The 18711-nt window shown below is 35.7% G+C and overlaps 1 protein-coding gene and 1 pseudogene across 2 annotated transcripts in view; one reads left to right on the top strand and one right to left on the bottom strand.

The window, feature by feature from the left end:
• Window positions 1–18711, top strand: part of SEPTIN7 (septin 7) — a 102718-nt gene that overhangs the window by 29664 nt on the left and 54343 nt on the right. For both annotated transcript variants that reach the window (XM_058445737.1, XM_032758325.2), the window contains exon 2: window positions 81–183. In XM_058445737.1, the coding sequence (XP_058301720.1) occupies window positions 81–183 (103 nt within the window). The remainder of the gene's footprint in view (window positions 1–80; window positions 184–18711) is intronic.
• LOC116812553 (gem-associated protein 7-like) lies at window positions 12614–13216 on the bottom strand (annotated as a pseudogene).

Genomic DNA, 18711 nt, shown 5'->3' with positions numbered 1-18711 from the left:
AGGTTAATGAAGGGAATTTGAAATGTGATTGAATAGTACTGTTGATACATGAATAACTTGGCCCTTTTTGCTTTTGTCAGCAACAGAAGAACCTTGAAGGCTATGTGGGATTTGCCAATCTCCCAAATCAAGTATACAGAAAATCAGTGAAGAGAGGTTTTGAATTCACGCTTATGGTAGTGGGTAAGATATGATTTCTTACTAAAATGGAACTTTGGTTTAAGTTTTAAACGTTAGTCAACTCTGAATAGATTTAAGAAAATACTAGCACAGATATCTACAGTGATCATATCTTTGTTATATTTTCTCTTATGTGCATACATTTTAAAATTTAACTCAGTGGCATAATGGGATTTATGTCTTCTTGCCTCTTTTTTTAAGGTAGAAACTAAAAGTTGAGAAATGGTGGGTGATAGTGTTGGAGTGGAACTCTAGGGAAGTTATCTTCGATTCATAGTGCTACAAAAGAAAATAGCATCTGGTGGTTACTTATTACTCCAGGATAGTTTTGTTTTCTGACTTATATGCTATAGTGGAGTATCATATAAGCATTTAACTGTATGTGCTCTGAATTTTGAAAAGAAAGGTAAGATAGAGGATCATAATAATGTAGTTGATTACCTTTGGAATCAACTACACTGGAATGAGTAAAATATGACTCTCCTCGTTCTCTAATTCAGTCTCAGTTTTCTTTTGTGTTTTATTCCATGAACTCATTACCCTGCCTATAGTCCGTTTGAAAATACTGTTAAGGATAATTTTGACTGTAGGTTGGTAACATCATTATTATATATAAAGAAACACAGTGTCTTTCCCATCTGTAAGATTAGTTATCTTCAGTGACAATCTTACTCTTAAATGACTATACAATATCTTCACCTCATATAGGCTGACTTTAGAACCTAAGTTACAAATATTGTATAGTGTAACTTTGTTGTATTTCTCTTATTTAAGAAGGTGAATTGCAGGGTAGTGGATTAGCTATCCTTAACAAAGAAAGTTGGGTTGATGCTGGACTTTTTAGATAGTATACATTTTTGTTAATTATATTTCAACATCTAGTATTTTTATTTTGGTGCTGAATTAGGTTAATTGAACTAGCTGTGAAATACTCCTTTATTGGGAGGTATTTTATCTACTGACTGCAGTATTTTACCTGTTGGTCAGTTTTTGGCTCTTTGGAACTTGTATACATCATCAGAGTTCACAGTTAAAACATGGCACAAAATTTGCAAATTTGATAGCATTGGTTACCTTGTCTATGTATCTCTTGTTGAGTAGAAGTGTAGTATATCTAGCTTGCAAACTGCTGCTGTGGAGTAGAGGTGGGTCTAGATAGAGGGATAAAATAATGCGGAGCATACCTTTTCTTCGGCAGGTTGGTAACATCATCATCATATGAAGAAACACTGTATCTTACCTTTACATATGTAATATTAATAATCTCAAGTGACAAACTGTAGACAAATATAGTTTTTTCACTTACGAGAAAGCCTCCTAGGTCCATTAGGAGAACTGTAACAATTAAAAAAATTTCCTTTGACTTTAGAATTTTTGTTTAAATAATAACCTTTTTAACTATACTTAGTAGGATAATGTCTAGTGATCAAGGCCAGAGAGTTGATTGAAAATCTCTGTGGCATTTCTCCAAATGAAAAAAATCAAATAGTCATCTGATTTTGATTTTTAGAGGAAATATTCAGTCTCTAGATGTATATTACTTATTAGCTTTTCTAATTAATCCCTTCGTGAAATGCAGCTTTTCTTTTTTCTCTTCCTAATGATAAGACTTCAACTGAGGCCAAAGAAAAATAGGTGTTAATATCCTTACTTTTAAGTGTTAATATCCTTACTCTGTTTTCCCACCGAGCCTTGAACATTGTTTAATTAACTATATTTGAATAGATATGTTGAGTGCAGGTATTAAATATTTTCATCTATATAGGTGTAGTGCCTAATACATAGTCACTAAGTATCTAATCACTTAGTATCTAATATGTTGATTTATTTTTCAGATTTTAGGCTGACTCTAACAGCATCATTTGCAAATCATAGAAAGCTGAAACCAACCTTGCTTTAATATTCTTGACTTAAAAACTTTCAGCTATTCCTTATGAGCTAAATCCTCATTTTTGGGATCTAAACTCAGAATAAATTTGGCTCTCACATTACAACAGTTCATTTACAACTTACATTGATATCAACTGAAAATCTGTAACAGATTTTTTTTTTATTAAACTCTTTGTACTTTGTTGGAAAACCTTTAATAATCTTGCTTCATAAGCAATGTTTATTGAGTACTTGCCTGAGTGACTTGTTTGTATCAAAGAAGCATGCTGTGTATTCCCATGTTTTTTCTCTTAAAGGAGCTTCTGATTTATATGACAAGATAAACCACATAGAAATATGAGTCAGTAGAATCACACAAAAGTTAAGAGCCGTAGAAGTTTAAGGGTATAGGAGAGTTTGCCTCAGTTGGAGATTATTATTGCCTTCTTTTGAAAAGGGAGGCATTGGGACAAATTTTTGAAGGATAGAATTGGGGCCAAGATTGAAGGAGCAGTCCTGTTGGGGGAAGTAATAGCCATCATTTAGATAATTTTTTTATGTGCCAGGCAATGTTTTCAGTACTTTATAGGCATTATCTACTAACTCACAATTCTTACAACGGCCCTATGAAGTAGGTATTGTTATTCCATTTTGGAGATGAAGAAACTGAGGCATAGAGAGATTAGGTTACTTGCCCATGGTTACATTGCTAGGAGATCGCAGAACCAAACCCAGTCTACTGCTCAGTTAATCTGGGATGTTCTTAACCACCATGCAGAGGCTAATTTAGGGATACTGGGTATAGTGCAGTGTTTATAAGAGTATATCCAGTATGCCTTGAACTTAGATGAATTCAGTGAAAGAGAGAATGAATGAGAATGAGAACTAGAAAACTTAAATAGTACAAGTAATTTTTCCTGTTATTCCACTGGAATGAGCATCTGGCCTAGAGTGGGTGTGAAGTGGGAGAGGTGCATTTGCTATTCTCTTAGTTGTTATCAGCTTCCACATAGTTTGATAGTGTGAACTCCTCACTTTGCTGAATGTTATAGTCTAGGGACAACAGGGCACCTAAATACAAATTGGTCACTTTTTATGTGTTCAAAGAAACAGTTACCTATTTTAGTGGAGGAGGAAGATAGGTTGTTAGCTTGTATGTAATTGTGCTTTATGGATGATATAAGGAATTTTTCAAGATTTTTTTCACAGCACACTGACTTTAGGATCTGACCCTTAAGATGTAACTTTACAATTAGAAATAAAGCTGGAAAGGTAGACAAGCCAGGATTTTGGAGACCCTGATTGGCAATTTGATGGGGAGATTAGAATTCTTGATATTGAATCTTTAAAAATTTAGACATATCAAGTAATGAAGACATGTAGATCTCTATTCAGTGAAGTTGTCTAACCTGTTTGGCTTGGAACTTGACTATCATTAGTGTGCTCCCTAATTAGACTTAACTGATAGAGAATAAATTTTTAATTGTAATATCCTGTTTTTACTAGAATTCTCAAGGAGGCAGAACTCAGAAGACTGTAGTTTGCTTTAACTTGAAATAGTTTTTAAAACAGGTGGTATTAAACCTATTATTCTGAATCCTAGGAAGATAGAATCCAAAATTCAGACATTTCTGTAATCTTGAACTTTGCAAAATTTTTGTGATAACAGAATTTTAAAATGTTAATGATATGTCAGTAATGTATTTGACCTATGCCACATGTCTTTAGTGGCAGATTGGCATTTCTATTTTTTTTTTTTCCAGTGGGAGAGAGCTTAGAACATGTTGGTTTGGCCATTTTTTGGGATTCAGAGTTTATCCTAATTTTTTTTTGGTATGTGCCTTATCAGAGAAAGTTCAGGAGTTACTTAGTTAGTGATAGGATATACGATGACTATCCTAGTTGTCATTTTCCTCTACTACCTGTTGATGTTTGAATTGATAGAATAACATCTATGTCAGTTTATCAGGTTATTTGAAAAAATTGAAAGATAATATTGGTTCAAAATTTTGTATCTAGGCTGTTGAGCATTTTGTGGTATTTTTAAGATACGTTAGCTCCTTGAAATGCTTTGAGTTATGATTTTAAGATTTTTCCTTGAGCTCTGTATTTTTATTTTGCTTTTATTAATAGAAGCAACTTAACCGATAATGACTTCACAACATTGGGGATATACTAAAAACCATTGAATTATACACTTTAAAATGGTGAATTTTATCTTAGAAAAAGTAATTCAAAGAGAAAGTTTAGAAGAAAAAAATCACATAATTCCACATGTACACTATTTTAATTTTGTACATTCCTTCTAGCTGTTAAATATGAATATTTTTTAAAGCACTTAAAAAATGAAGTTAATATATTTCATTGCAGAAATTGGGAAATGCAGAAAAGCAAAACGAAAATAAATATTGTCATCTGTCACCTATTGGTAATAACTCTTAAGTATAGGAACATTTAGTATTCTTATGTGTATCTGTAATGTTCTATGATTGCCTTTTAAATGTGTAGTTAAATTGTGATTATCTTGTGATATCTTACATTCTTTCATAACCTATCTATTGGTCAAATTGTAGACTTTAATGGCCTGTATAAATTGGATATATCATTCTTGGTCATATTGTCAGGATAGTTAAAATTATTAGCTAGTATTAATACTATAATAACATGGTTATAGTTATACCTTTGCTTCAATTTTTATTTATTTTCTTAGAATAATTAGGCTTTGGAAGTTTGAATTGCTGTGTTAAGATTGATGCATTGTTTTAAGGGTTTTGATACATAACACCAAATTGCTCTGAAACAAGTTGTGTACCATTTTGCACGCTCATCAAGTATTGACAGCACCGTTTTTCCTGAATACTGCCAACATTGGATATTAACCTGATTCCTAAAACGTGGTATCTTATTTTCATCTGTATTTTATTGTTGCTAGTTATTTTATTTATTTATTTTTTGAGATGGAGTCTTGCTCTATTGTCCAGGCTGGAGTGCAGTGGTGCAATCTCGGTTCACTGCAACCTCCACCTCCCAGGTTCAGGCAATTCTCCTGCTTCAGCCTCCCTAGGACTACAGGTGTGCACTACCACCCCCAGCTAATTTTGTGTTTTTAGTGGAGATGGGGTTTCACCATGCTGGCCAGGCTGGTCTTGAACACATGACCTCAGGTGATCCACTTGCCTCGGCCTCCCAAAGTACTGGGATTACAGGTGTGAGCCACCGCACCTGGCCGTTGCTAGTTATGTTTTGTTTATCTTTGATATTCTTTTATAAATGGTGTGTTCCAGTTTATTTTTAAAAACTTTTTTTTTTCTTAAGTTTAGGTAAGTAGGTACTCTGAGGGCGTTATTATTATTTTGTTGTTGGTAGGCATTGACATTTTTTTCCAGAATTTTTTGTGTGTTGTGTTGTATTAGCTTGATTTTTATATTATCCAAACTAACTTCCTTCCTTCCTTCCTTCCTTCCTTCCTTCCTTCCTTCCTTCCTCACTTCCTCCCTCCCTCCCCCCCTCCCTACAGGGTCTTGCTTTGTCACCCAGGCTGGAGTGCAGTGTCACAATCTTGGCTCACTGCAGTCTCTGCCTCCTGGGTTCAAGTCATCCTCTCCCCTCAACCTCCCAAGTAACTGGGACTACAGTTGTGTGCCACTGTGCCCAGCTAATTTTTTGTTTTTGTATTTTTTTTGTAGAGATGATGTTTCGCCATGTTGCCCGTGGCTGATCTCGAACTCCTGGGCTCAAGCGATCCATCCGCCTTGGCCTCCCAAAGTGCTAGGATTACAGGTGTGAGCCATTATGCCTGACCTCAATCTTTTTCTTTATGGTTTACTTAATGTCTTCTTGCTTGATTCAAGGTTATTAGAAGTTCTACTACATATTAAATATAAAGACTAAATGACTTATTAAAGACTAATTTTTTATTTTGAAATCTTAAATCCATATGGTTTTTTTGATCTAAGTTGTGAGGCAGGAATCTGATGTTTGTTTTTTAAATGGTTAAGTAGGCCTACCAAAACCGTTTGTTACAAGCTTAATTTTTGAAAGTGTATATGCTTGGTTTGTTCTCTTTCTTACCCTTTGGTTTAGTTCATTGGTCTTTCTATATAAATACTACATTCTTGGAGTTATAAATATACAGCAGTTATGTTGTGTTTATTTATGTAGGAAGATTACCAGAGTTTATGTTAATTTAGGGAGATAGGCAAACAGTAAGTCAAATGATTACAAACTGTGCTGTTTTCTGGAAAGAAATAAACATGGTGAGACTTATTTGGAGTCATCAAGGAGGACCTGCCTTTTTGAAAAGGATATTTTTTCATGCTAATTCCTGAATTACATGACAGTTAGGAAATACTAAAAAGAGAAAAAAAGGAAAATAAAGACTTAGCAGCAAGAGATAATAATCATTAATATATGCTACGTTTATCTTCCATATTTTACTTTGACAACTGCATAATGTTTCCAGCTGTGGCTCTCTGATATTTTACCATTGCTTTATCATTTGACATTTGAATGATTTGTTTTGTTTAATCTCATAATAATGCTGCAATAAAAATTTTACAGAATGGAAATTTTGGTCAACATTTTAACGATAGTGCTTAATGGCTATATGTGTATTCTAATCTGAGATCGAATATGCTATAATTTTTGTAATTTATTTTAGTTTAACTTAGTTTTTAGTTTAGTTTAGTGTAGTGTAGTGTAGTTTTGAGACAGAGTCTCATTCTGTCGACCAGGCTGGAGTATAGTGCGCTATCTCGGCTCACTGCCACCTCCCGCCTCCCAGGTTCAAGCAGTTCTCTGCCTCAGCCTCCCCAGTAGCTGGGATTATAGGCGCCTGCCACCACACTCAGCTAATTTTTGTATTTTTAGTAGAGATGGGGTTTCACCATCTTGGCCAGGCTGGTCTTGAACTCCTGACCTTGTGATCCACTCGCCTCGGCCTCCCAAAATGCTGGGATTACAGGTGTGAGCCACTGCGCCTGACCTGTAATTTATTTTTTTACTGATGGACACTAGATTTGTTTTTACCCCTACCCTTGTTACAAATAGCATGGCAATGAAGATCTTTAAACACACAGAGTTTTGTTATATGTATGTTGGCAGACAGAGGGCAGTATCATTATTATTTATTTATTAATAATTCCTGAAGTAGGATTATTAGATCAAAGTATTTGAACATTTTGTGGCTCTTGGCACATACTGACAAATTGTTCCTTTCTTTTCTTTCCCTTTTCCTTTTTCTTTTTTCACCTTCCCCTTTCCCCCTTCCCCCCTCCTCCCTCACCGTCCTCCTCCCCCCTTCCCCCTCCTCCCTCACCCTCCTCCTCCCCCCTTTCCCTTCCCCTTCCCTTTTCCTCTTTTCTTTTTGAAACAAGGTCTTGTTCTGGTGCCCAAGCTGGAGCCCAGTGGTGTAATCAGAGCTCCCTGCAGCCTTGAGCCCCTGGGCTCAAATGATCGTCCCACCTCAGCCTCCCAAGTACTTGGGACTACAGGCATACACCACTATGCCCAGCTAATTAAAAAAATAAAAATAAAAAAAAATTTGTTATGTAGAGATGGGGTCTCACTGTGTTGCCCAGGCTAACTTTGAACTCCTGGCCTAAAGCAGTCCTCTCTCCTTGGCTTCCTAGAGTGCTGGGATTACAGGTGTGAGTCATCGTGCCTGGCCAGCAAAATTGTTTTTTGAAAGTTTATGCTACTAAAGATTATATATTAAGAAAAAAGGAAATTTTTTTTTCTGAATTTGAAGAGATTTATGGTATATTTGAAGGTTAGGCTATTCATTCCATGGATGTTATGACTGTTTTAGATGCTTGAGAGGGATTTTAAAGGTACATGAATACACTATAATAGTAGAGGAGGAAAATAGTATACACATAACTATACCATGAATCATAATGTGTTAAGTGGCATAAGAAATGTGTAAACCAAATGTTATGGAAGTTTAGAGAAAGGAGACTTTACAGCTAAAAAGCATGCCATTGTCTTAATCATTTACTAAGTCATGAGAAAAAATGGTACTTTTTTTTCAGTAATTCGTATATTCATGTTTTGTTTGCTTAATTCTTAATCTGAATTAATGGCTTAAATCCAGTGTCTTAATCATGAAACAGTGTAATTAGGAAAAATACTTGTAAAATCAGTCTTACAGATTGCAGTCAATTAGCCAGGTGTAGTGGTGTGCACCTGTAATCCTAGCTACTCAGGAGGCTGAGGCAGGAGAATCACTTCAACCCGGGAGGCAGGGGTTGCAGTGAGCCGAGATCGTGCCACTACACTTCAGCCTGGGCGACAGTGAGTGAGATTCTGTCTCAAAAGTAAAAAAAAAAAAATGTGGTTCTGTAACAAGAGCACTGTCTGGATTGACATATGTAAGAAATGTAATCTTGATAATATCCCAGTTTCATTTGGCAGTCTTTTAAAAAGTCATCAATGTGATTTTAAAAATATATATTAGCAAGTCATTGAATTATAATTCTTAATCTGTTTTTGCTTCTTATACATATACTATCCTAATATGGTCTTTGAAAGTCATACAAGAAACTCCAGTGTCGAAAAACACAGCTATCCTTTCTTTTGACAGACCGAGAGGCCTAAGGTAAATTTCATAGTATATAGGCTGAATTAGTTAAGGATGGTCATGTTTGTCAGACCTAGAGAAACTGTTCTCTTGGTGTTGAATACACTCAAGATTGATTGGATAGGTGGACTGAAGTAAAAATGATATCACATTTGTTAATTTTAATTAGCTAGATGTTGGGACAGAAATGTGACGGCTGCATAGTCTGTCAGTATTTTAAAAGAATTCAGTACTGAACGGAAGGCAAGGACATGAAGGGAGCACATGTTAGTGCAACTTCTTTACAGATGGAAATGTAATTCTCACATAGGAGACTCATTTAGTATGTAGTTTTCATCTTGGCAAGGAAGACTGCACTTTCTTTCTCCATGATGGGTAATTTCTAAATCTTTCCTAGTCTAGGTCATGGAGGCCAAATACTATTGTGGGTCAAATGGGTCCATCCTTTTCTTAGGTGACTGTATCACGTATATCTGAAATATAATTTTAAATATGAGATAATAATATCACCTCCTGCCTAGCTATGACTGCAGTCTAGCACCAAAGGAGGTCAGAATTTCCCCCTTTATATTTGGTCCATCTTTCTGTTGAAAGCATTTGTAGATTGAGTGGTTTTTGTGTTATGAATCAGGTTTATTCTCTCCCAAGGCAGGAAGTTTTCAGGTATTACATTTTTTAATACACAGCAGGTGGATTTTGTCTGAAAGATAGTTTTATGCCAGGATATTGTGCTTGTTTCACTATTGAACTACAGAACCTTAGAATTATTTTAAAGATTAGGAAGGTATAACCTGTCTCCTATGAAAGACCTTTGTAGTGGTAAATTTGCCACCCTTGTTAATTTTACTCAAACTTTGTTTTTGAAAAAAAAAAAAAAAACCCTCATTTTAAGTAATAATTTTCATGTATTTATATCTAGGTCTTGGGGTTTTTTTGGTCTATTTTACTATATAGAAGTATATAGCCATTTAAAGCAGTGGCTAAGGTACTGAAGTCTGTGGATCAAATTTTTAGCAGGGAACGGGGATGCTGAATGGGTTCACTGACTTGCCAAACTTTCTGAAATATAATTGAGATTTTTATCATGTCTTTATATTCTGGAGACAGATTGCGTGTTTAGAATCTCAAAAAGGTCATCTACCTAAAATATTGAAAATTATAGGTACAAATTATATAATTAGAAGTGTATGTCATTATTTACTGCACATGATTACTGTGCTGAAAATAATGTGTTAATTTTGAATTTTGAAACAATTCTAAACAAAAGTTACAAGTACAGTACATAACTTTTTTCCTAGGATATTTGAGATGGATGCTTCTCTTTTGTCCCCCTAAATACTTCAGTATGTTTCTCTTCCTCAAGGGTATTCTGTATAGCGATAATATACCATCAAAATCAGAAAGTGACAAGTGTATGTTATACACACACACACACATTTGGAATTTACAATTTATTTTGGCAATTTTGTAAAATTTTATTCATGTTTTTGACTTACGTTGTCACACCATGAAAATAAGCCTTCTGTATTTTAACTAACTTTATATCTACCGTGTAATAGTGCAGCAGCTGTTACACTGAAAAGAATATCATGCTTAGTCCAGTTTAAAACTTAATTTCTGTCAGAGACAAGCTGTATGACCCTGGACAGATCACTTTGAACCTCACTTTCCTTTTCACAACAAATACTTACCTAGTCTTTTTTTTTTTTTGAGACGGAGTCTCACTCTGTTGCCCAGGCTAGAGTGCAAGGGCATGGTCTCGGCTCACTGCAACCTCCATTGCCCTGGGTTCAAGCAGTCTTCTCCTACCTCAGCCTCCCGAGTAGCTGGGACTACAGGCGTGCACCACCACACCAGGTTAATTTTTGTATTTTTAGTAAAGACAGGATTTCACCATGTTGGCCAGGCTGATTTCCAACTCCTGACTACAAGTGATCCACCCACCTTAGCTGGGATTACAGGTGTGAGCCATTGCTCCAAACCTTACCTGGTCTTTTCTAATCCAAGCATTGTATTGTGATTACAAAAAGTAAACGAAGGCCAGGCTCATTCATGTGTGTAATCCTAGCACTTTGGAAGGCCCAGGGAGGAGGATTGCTTGAGCCCAGGAGTTCGAGACGGGCCTGGGCAATGGAGTGAGACCCCATTTCTAAAAAAATATAAAAAATAAAAATAAAAGAGCTGTGGTAGGGTTCCTTAAGAACCTGTGGGCGTAGGATGGTTGTAGAGTGGAGATACTTACACAGGAATGCTGTGTACTGTGAGTGACTACCCCTGCCTCACAGAGGGCTTGAGATAATTGTGTATATGAATGTACTACATATATAATATATGTAAAATACGTAGTACATCTGTAAATTGTATAAATGTTAATTTTAAACATATTTTTATTCATGCATTTTCATGACTTAGTTTTAAGATTCAAAATGAGGAATGAAGAAAAGGGAAAGCAGGGATGGTAGACAATGATATGCAATTAATAAGCTAAATATTTGATTAATCCTTACTTTGGACTTCTGTTTTGGTTGAATTCTTTTGATTATAAACATTCGGGGCAAATGTGTGCTCTTTGTAATTCAGTATAGATTGCTGGGCAAAGCTCTTTTCTGGTGAGAGTCAGATTTAAGTTGGTTGAGAATTTATTCTTTTCCTTTTTAAAATATGGTTTAGCTGAGTAGCTTAGATTCTTAAAAACACAATATGGCTTTTTACCTGTCTATTCTGTGCAGGTAAATATCGTGCTCAAGTTTTTTATGTGACATGACTATTTAGTCTGAAGGGTGCACTTGCTTTATAGTTGCTGAATATTAATGCTGCCCCTTGCAAACCTTTCGAGTATCTTGTTTTCCCTTGACTGTGTCAGGTATTTAATGTTAGTGATAGGAAGAATCTTAGGAATTGATTTTTTTTTAGAGTTAATAAACTTTAAAAAAAAGTTTTACTTTGAGATTTTGAAACTGATTTTATATATGTGGATGTTTGCCTTTGTTGTTGAATCAACATGAATTATATATTTGTTTGAAATGTGGTTGGATATTTAGATAACTCCTGGTTGTTTTTTTTTTTTGATGTAACAGATATTCAGATTTATGGCTTGAAATTTTCTTCCTATAAAAACTAGGACTTGTTACAAAATGTTTTTTGATTAGAAAAGTAATATGAAGGAAGTATATGGCATTTTAAGAGAGAGGACATCACCATTGTTAAATTTTGTTATATTTTCTGCATCTTAGGCATAGCTGTAGTACCATATTTATTTTGTATACTTTCTTCATCTAATGCTATGGCAAGCATTTCTCTGTGTCAGATTTTTAAAAGCTAATTTTCAATGGCTGAATAATATTTTTATAGGTGTATCATAATACGCTTAGCCTGCCTCCCATTGTTGGACCTGGAAGGTCTCCCTCTGCCACCACACACACACTTTTTTTATTGTTAAAATATTATTGCAGTGTTTTCCTCTGTGTGTTTCATTCCTAGAAGTAGATGGCATGGTAAAGGATGTTAACTGAAAATGTCATACCAACGAATACAGTTTCTATAGGTGTGTGAATGCTCATATGTGTCTCATCCTTGCCAATATTGAGTGGAAATCTCTTTATTTTCCTGGAGAAGTTGGTTCTTTAGCAGGAGGGAAGCATTTGAGAGTATCTTCAGGATGGCTGAACTTTGCAGTCTCTTCAATAAGTAACTTCCCACTCTGTAATTTGCCCACCTGTATTACCCCACCGCCAAGCCTCAGACTTGAGGAAATGGCATCAGGCCTGTATCTGGAGAGTTCAGAGTTCTGTGAGGTAGAGCATTCCTTCCAATGGGACCTAGAATTTCTAGAGTTGCAGAATTATACTGATTAGACCCAGGAGGTCTCAGGAGTCCAGAGTTGCTTGGAGCTTGGCTCAGAATTCCAAGGGGGCCCATAACTCCATGAGGCCCAGAGTTCCTGGCTTGGGAACATTGGGAGGCCTGGGATACTGTGGCTTAGACTCAAGCGGAAAGGTGAACACAGATCTTTATTAGCAAATACCAAATTTGACATTTAAAGGAGATTTCTGAGCAGCTGCAGACTTCGCCAAGACCATGCAGATTCCACTGACTATTCCCATGTCTGTGCTCCAGCTGCTCAGGCTTGAAGGTATGTGAAATAATGTCACTCCATTAGAGCAGCATCTCTACACACCTGTGGGAGTCTGCAGCTGTGACACATGGAAGTTGGCCGTGTCCAGATTGGTGGCTCCGAAGTGGGCAGCCTTGTGCACACAGTTGTGCAGTGTGAAGCTCACCTGTTGACGCACCGTAGCCAGCATGCTGCAGAGGTAACATTCCTGAAGGGCAGCTTGAGCCCAGTGCTCCTGGGATTCCTGCGATTCTTGAACTATGGGACCACTCTTGGATTTCAGGAACCTCTGGCTTCAAGGGCCCTAGCATCCATCAGGGGCAGTGCCACGGCTGAAGCTATCAGGGCCTCAGGATAACTGGAGCACAGGCACAGGAATAGTCAGTGAAGTCTGCATTGCCTTGATGAGGTCCACAGCTGCTCGGAAATCTCTTTTAAATGTCAAATTTGGTATTTGCTAATTTGGTATTAGAGGTTTTACATTTTATTTTACATGCCTTTCATTATTGAAATTTTTAAAAAAGTACTGTTCTTTATTTGGAAATTTTGTACTTGCAACTTTTTTAATGTTAAAAGTCTTCTTTTTGAAACTTTTTTTGCTTAGCTTTTTATTAAGTATAGTCACACCACTAATGACAATTTCATTGTTATATTTCTTGTGAATGTTGTAACTTAAAAATAAATGAGTATAGTACTCTTATTTTTAAAGAAATATCAGTGAGATATAATTCACATAATCATGGTATGATTCAAATACTTCATCCCTGGTCCTTAGGGGATATGTTTTGGTATATGAGATTTATAAAAAGTAAGAACTTAAAAGAATCTATAGGTTATCTAATTCAAACAGTTAAAAACTACCCACTTCTGCCTTGAAAGCTACTTCTTAGAACCACTATATAGAACATGCTACCTGATCAAGAATAAATCAACACCTTGCTTCCCGTCTTCTATCCATTAGATATCCAGGTAAAATAATATGTTTTCCTGATATTTCTCCTTTACTTACACTCTGACATGCCCCGTGGCCGGATGTAAGTTGCCCTCTACTTTTGCAGAGCCCTTTGCTATGTTTCTGCAAAATCTACTTTTTCTGATTCGTGTAACTCAAAACTAGCTCTATTTTCTTCCAAATTAAAACTCTTACTTTCTTAATTAGCGCTGGCCCAAAACAGAAATTAGAGGGAAAGTCTTATTCCAGGATCTGAAAGACTAATAGTATTCACAAGAATACTTGATTTTTTTTTTTTTTTGAAATGGAGTCTCGCTCTGTCACGCAGGCTGGAGTGCAGTGGCGTGATCTCAGCTCACTGCAAGCTCCGCCTCCCGGGTTCACCCCGTTCTCCTGCCTCAGCCTCCCGAGTAGCTGGGACTACAGGTGCCCGCCACCACGCCCAGCTAATTTTTTGCTTTTTTAGTAGAGACGGGGCTTCAACTTGTTAGCCGAGATGTTCTTGATTTCCTGACCTTATGATCCACCCATTTTTAAGGAGGAATGTGTATTGAATGATCAATTAGAATTTCAGGTAATGGGAAGAATTTAGAGGAACACTGAGGGACAGCTCATAGACAGTATTTAAACCGTCAATTTCAACTCTTCAGTTTAGCAAAAGAACTTACAGAAACTTGGTGTATATCTTATGAAACTTTGCAGACCCTAACCTAGGTCAGGCAGTATCTTTTACTACAAAATTGGGATAATCATTTTCTAAATAATCATGAAGAAAATGTTCTGAGTAGGCAGTAAGGATTTCTCTGGTAACATCGTGATTTAAAAATGTAATTGTCCACTTGAACTGGGTTGTATAAAGAATGCTTCTATTTCTGAGTGTAGCAAGAAAGATCATAACATACCTCTTAGCGCCTCCCAGCCTCAGACATGTAGCAAGTGAAAGCTGTTTGAATTGGCAGATGAGGTAATTATTGACTAGCTGGTTGGAATGTTTACTACTAGCTACCCAGCAGAATTGTTAGTTCTTAGTACTGGTGCAATTACAGTAATTAGAATAAGTAAACTTCTTTTAAGATAATTGCAGGGCCAGGTTATATAGAGCTTGTTTAGCTTGCCTTTTAGTATTAGCATGTACATCAGAGTGTATGTTAAAGGATATCCTAATAGATTTTGTGGAGATGAAACTGTCTTACAGCAAATTTCAGATCAACATATGTATAGAATGTATTTAATGTAGTCTAGACCAGTGGCTCCCAGTTTTTTTGGCACCAGGGACTGGTTTCGTGGAAGACAATTTTTCTGCCAGGGAGTGTGTGTGGGTGTGTGTGTGTGGGAGGGGGGCAGGATGGTTTTGGGATGAAACTGATCATCAGGCATTATATTCTTATAAGGAGTACGCAACCTAGATCCCTCACATGCGCAGTGCGCAGTAGGGCTTGCATTCCTTTGAGAATCTGATTCTGCCACTAGTCTGACAGGCGGAGCTCTGGCAGTAGTGCTTACCACCACTCACCTCCTACTGTGTGGCCTGGTTCCCAACAGGCCACAGACTGGGGGTTGGGGATGCCTGGTCTAGATTGTTCTTCACAGATTAAATCTTCACCAGATTAAGTTTATTAAAAAGTAAAACAAAGAATAGTGCCCTCCCTTGGCAAAACATCTTGGTGTGGTATCTTTTCTTCATTTTACAGCCAGATGTAGAGAAAAAATAAACCTCTACTTTTAAATTTCCCATCCAGTACTTAATTTCTCACCATTTGGGTTCTCTCCTTAACACAAAACTACTTTTATTAAAGGTCAGTAAAAGGCCTTCTGGTTGTCTTTTTCTTTAACTTATTTGGCATTATTGACCATTTTTTCCTTGAAACTCTTCCTCACTTTTTGTGATATTGCCTCCTGGTTTACCTGGTTGTGTTGAAGCCTGCTTTATTAGGATCCTTTCCTGTGGGCGATCTTTAAATGATAATGTAATCTGGCATATTGCCCTATGTCATCCTTTATTTACTAGAATTTCTTAATTTTCTTTTTATGGACAGGACAACATGAACATAAGAATTTCTTAATTTCATCTACCTTTCAAATCATTTTGGAAGCTTCTTCAAAGTATTCCTGGAAACACTTGCCTAGATATTCTGGGCTTTGGGTCTAGGATGGAATATGATCATCTGTTTTGAAATAGCTCCTGAGACAACACTAATATGTATTTTGGTTAAGAACTACAGTTTGTTGCTGTCTCACCTCTTAATAGGTTTCATTTAAGGTGCTTTTTAAAATGTCAAGCCCTGTGCATTTAATTAATTAAGTATCTTGATCAAGGTCATATACTTGTAGGTGATTGAATTAAGATTTGAATTTGAACAAAATTGATTCCAAAACCCAGGAGAAAAATGAAGGAAGGAGTTAGAGGAACAAGGTAGAAAAAGCTCCACAGTGTGATCACCAGCTCCTCTCAGGCTTTCCTCTTGCCTCAACTCTTAACATGGTAAAACATTCTGAAAGAACTTAAAGATTCTGTTTCTAAAAATCCTTTGCTTTCTTTTCTATACAATTGCTACAAAATGGTAAAAGTGGCTCCTTGAATTTACAGATATCCCAGAAAGTTGAAATGCTTATTGAAATGATACTCCATGTTTCAAAGCCTCATTGAAATGTGACCTGCTTTCCAGGCTGGTGTGATTTCTCAGTTTCCTGAAATTCTGTCGCTTTGGGGTATCTCATTCATGGTTTTGATAAAATTCTGCCTTGTTTGTTCGTTGTTTGTTTGCATATCTTACCTCTTCTACCATACTAAGATTTTTAAGATCAAGGACTACATCTTATCTTTGCATTCCTCATTCATTTATTTGATAAAAATTTAATGATCACTTATAAAGTGTCAGGTACTACTTTAGTCTCAGAAAATCTAGAGATTAATAAGAAATGGATACAAAGTTGAGATGCTGAGTAAAACAAAGATAAGCAAGCATCTTTAAAGCAGGACTTCTCAAATTCTTTTATTATAAATACTGTAGGATCCCAATCCCAAAGACCTGAAGAAAACTGATGTTAGCTATTACAAACAAATATTATTGTGACTTTCTTCAAAACCTTATAAACAAATATTTGATGAGTGTTTTATTTTTAGGCTTGAAATTTAACATTCTTGAATAATGATAGAATATGTGGCTTTCATGGGCAAGTCCTCAAAGATAAGATGGATATGGGTTATTTTAACCTGCTTATTAGGTTGAAGTACATGTCTTGTATTACTGACTCTAGTTACTCTTGTTTCATAATTTTCATAGAGTAACACCTTAAATTGTAAATATTATATTTTGTTTTAACAAAGACAAAAAAATTTAAAATCCAGTTATTTCCCCTTAAACTGCAGTAAAATGAGGGAATGATAATGACATTGTTGCAAAACATGTATAATGCATTTCAAAGTCAAAATAAATGTAAAATAGGCATTAATTTGGAACATTCAAAAAAGTTTATTTGGATTTATTAAAATACTAGTTTGAAGAAATATGAAATGTTACAGATACTCTTTATCTTGAGTAATTTTTTTCTTAAGCTAGTGTATATATTATTCTAAATAATGCAGAAGTACACTTGATTTGGGTTGTTTCCACAGATTTTGTGTTTAAGTAGAGTTTGATTTGATAGGACTGATTATAGTTCTCTCTTGTTTTGCATTAATGATACTACTTCCCTCTAGTAAAGCCAATGAACAAGGATCAATTGTAGTTATAAGTCACTTTGAGATTATTAGATAAGGCTGCTATATTTTGTCTTGTAATTATAGGCCATTTAACATTTTGGTATGGAAGTAAATATTACTCTACTAAATGTGAGTAGAAATTAATATTAATGTTCAAACTCAGGCATAGCCTCACTGCTTTCAACATTCCTTTTTATTTATTTTGAGGCCAGTACCCTTTGGTGTCAATAAATTGCCAACCTTACTCTTCTACTTTACCCCCCTGCATCCCTGTTTCAAATGTTTATTCCCTTCTTAAGGCTGTGTGCTTCACCTTTGACCCTTATTCTTAGTAGTTGCACTAGGGTCCTTTCTTTTTCTGTGAGAAAACGTGAATAGTAATAAAATACATTTCATTGCAACTACCTACTGATATTCAAGTGTCCACTGTGCCAAGGTATGAGTCTAATGAGATCACTTATTCCTCACACCAACTCTGTGTTGTTGTAGGTACTGCTTTTATCTGCATTTCATAGATGAGGGCACTGACACACAGAAGTATGGTTTGCCCAAGGTCACAAGACGAATTTATTGATGGACCTGAGATAAGAGACTTCAAGGAAATTTTAAGCTCTAATGGACTACTATAACCTTTGCCCCTAGACTTTTCCAAAGTTACACAACTGCTTTCTTACAATTATTGGTACTTTTGAAAAAAAAAAAAAATGAGATAACTTGGATTAAGGGTATGTGATACTTAAGGAAGCACAGAAAAATTTGGAATACACTTAATTTACGTCTTCAGGGTACTTCTTAGGAAAAATTTCCAGGGAAGAATAATAGTATTACCAAACTATTTTCGTATTTGTCATGTGCTATATTTTACTCTGCTACCAAGTAAAAGAACTGCTCACTCATTACAAAATAGCTTGTTTTTAGAGCTCCCAATCACAATGATTTGAGCAAGGTGACTTTGCTTATGGGAGATAAACTGTATTTTATCAGGCTTATTTGAATGACATTTTGGTAACCTCTGTGTCATGATAATAGAATCATTAAGACAATACAATAACCTACAAATACCTCATTTGTATGAGGTACTTGAATTAAGTCAATATAATAACCTACAAATACCTCATTTGTATGAGGTACTTGACTGAGTACCTTAGAAGAATATTCACTGAATCAGTGTTATTCTTGAAAGGACATAGATCTATTATTGTATCTTGTAAAATGTTCTTTTTTCCGTCTTTCTCAGCCTTCTAAAGAGGTTATGATTTAGTTTCAGGACAGATGTGGGATTTGATACTAGGGGTAGGTAGAAGTACTCAGTC

This window comes from Hylobates moloch, unplaced genomic scaffold (genome assembly GCF_009828535.3).
Source record: "Hylobates moloch isolate HMO894 unplaced genomic scaffold, HMol_V3 SCAFFOLD_1, whole genome shotgun sequence".
Lineage (NCBI taxonomy): Eukaryota > Metazoa > Chordata > Mammalia > Primates > Hylobatidae > Hylobates > Hylobates moloch.
Note: the sequence above shows the minus strand (reverse complement) of the source record. Positions and strands in the feature narration are given on the sequence as shown.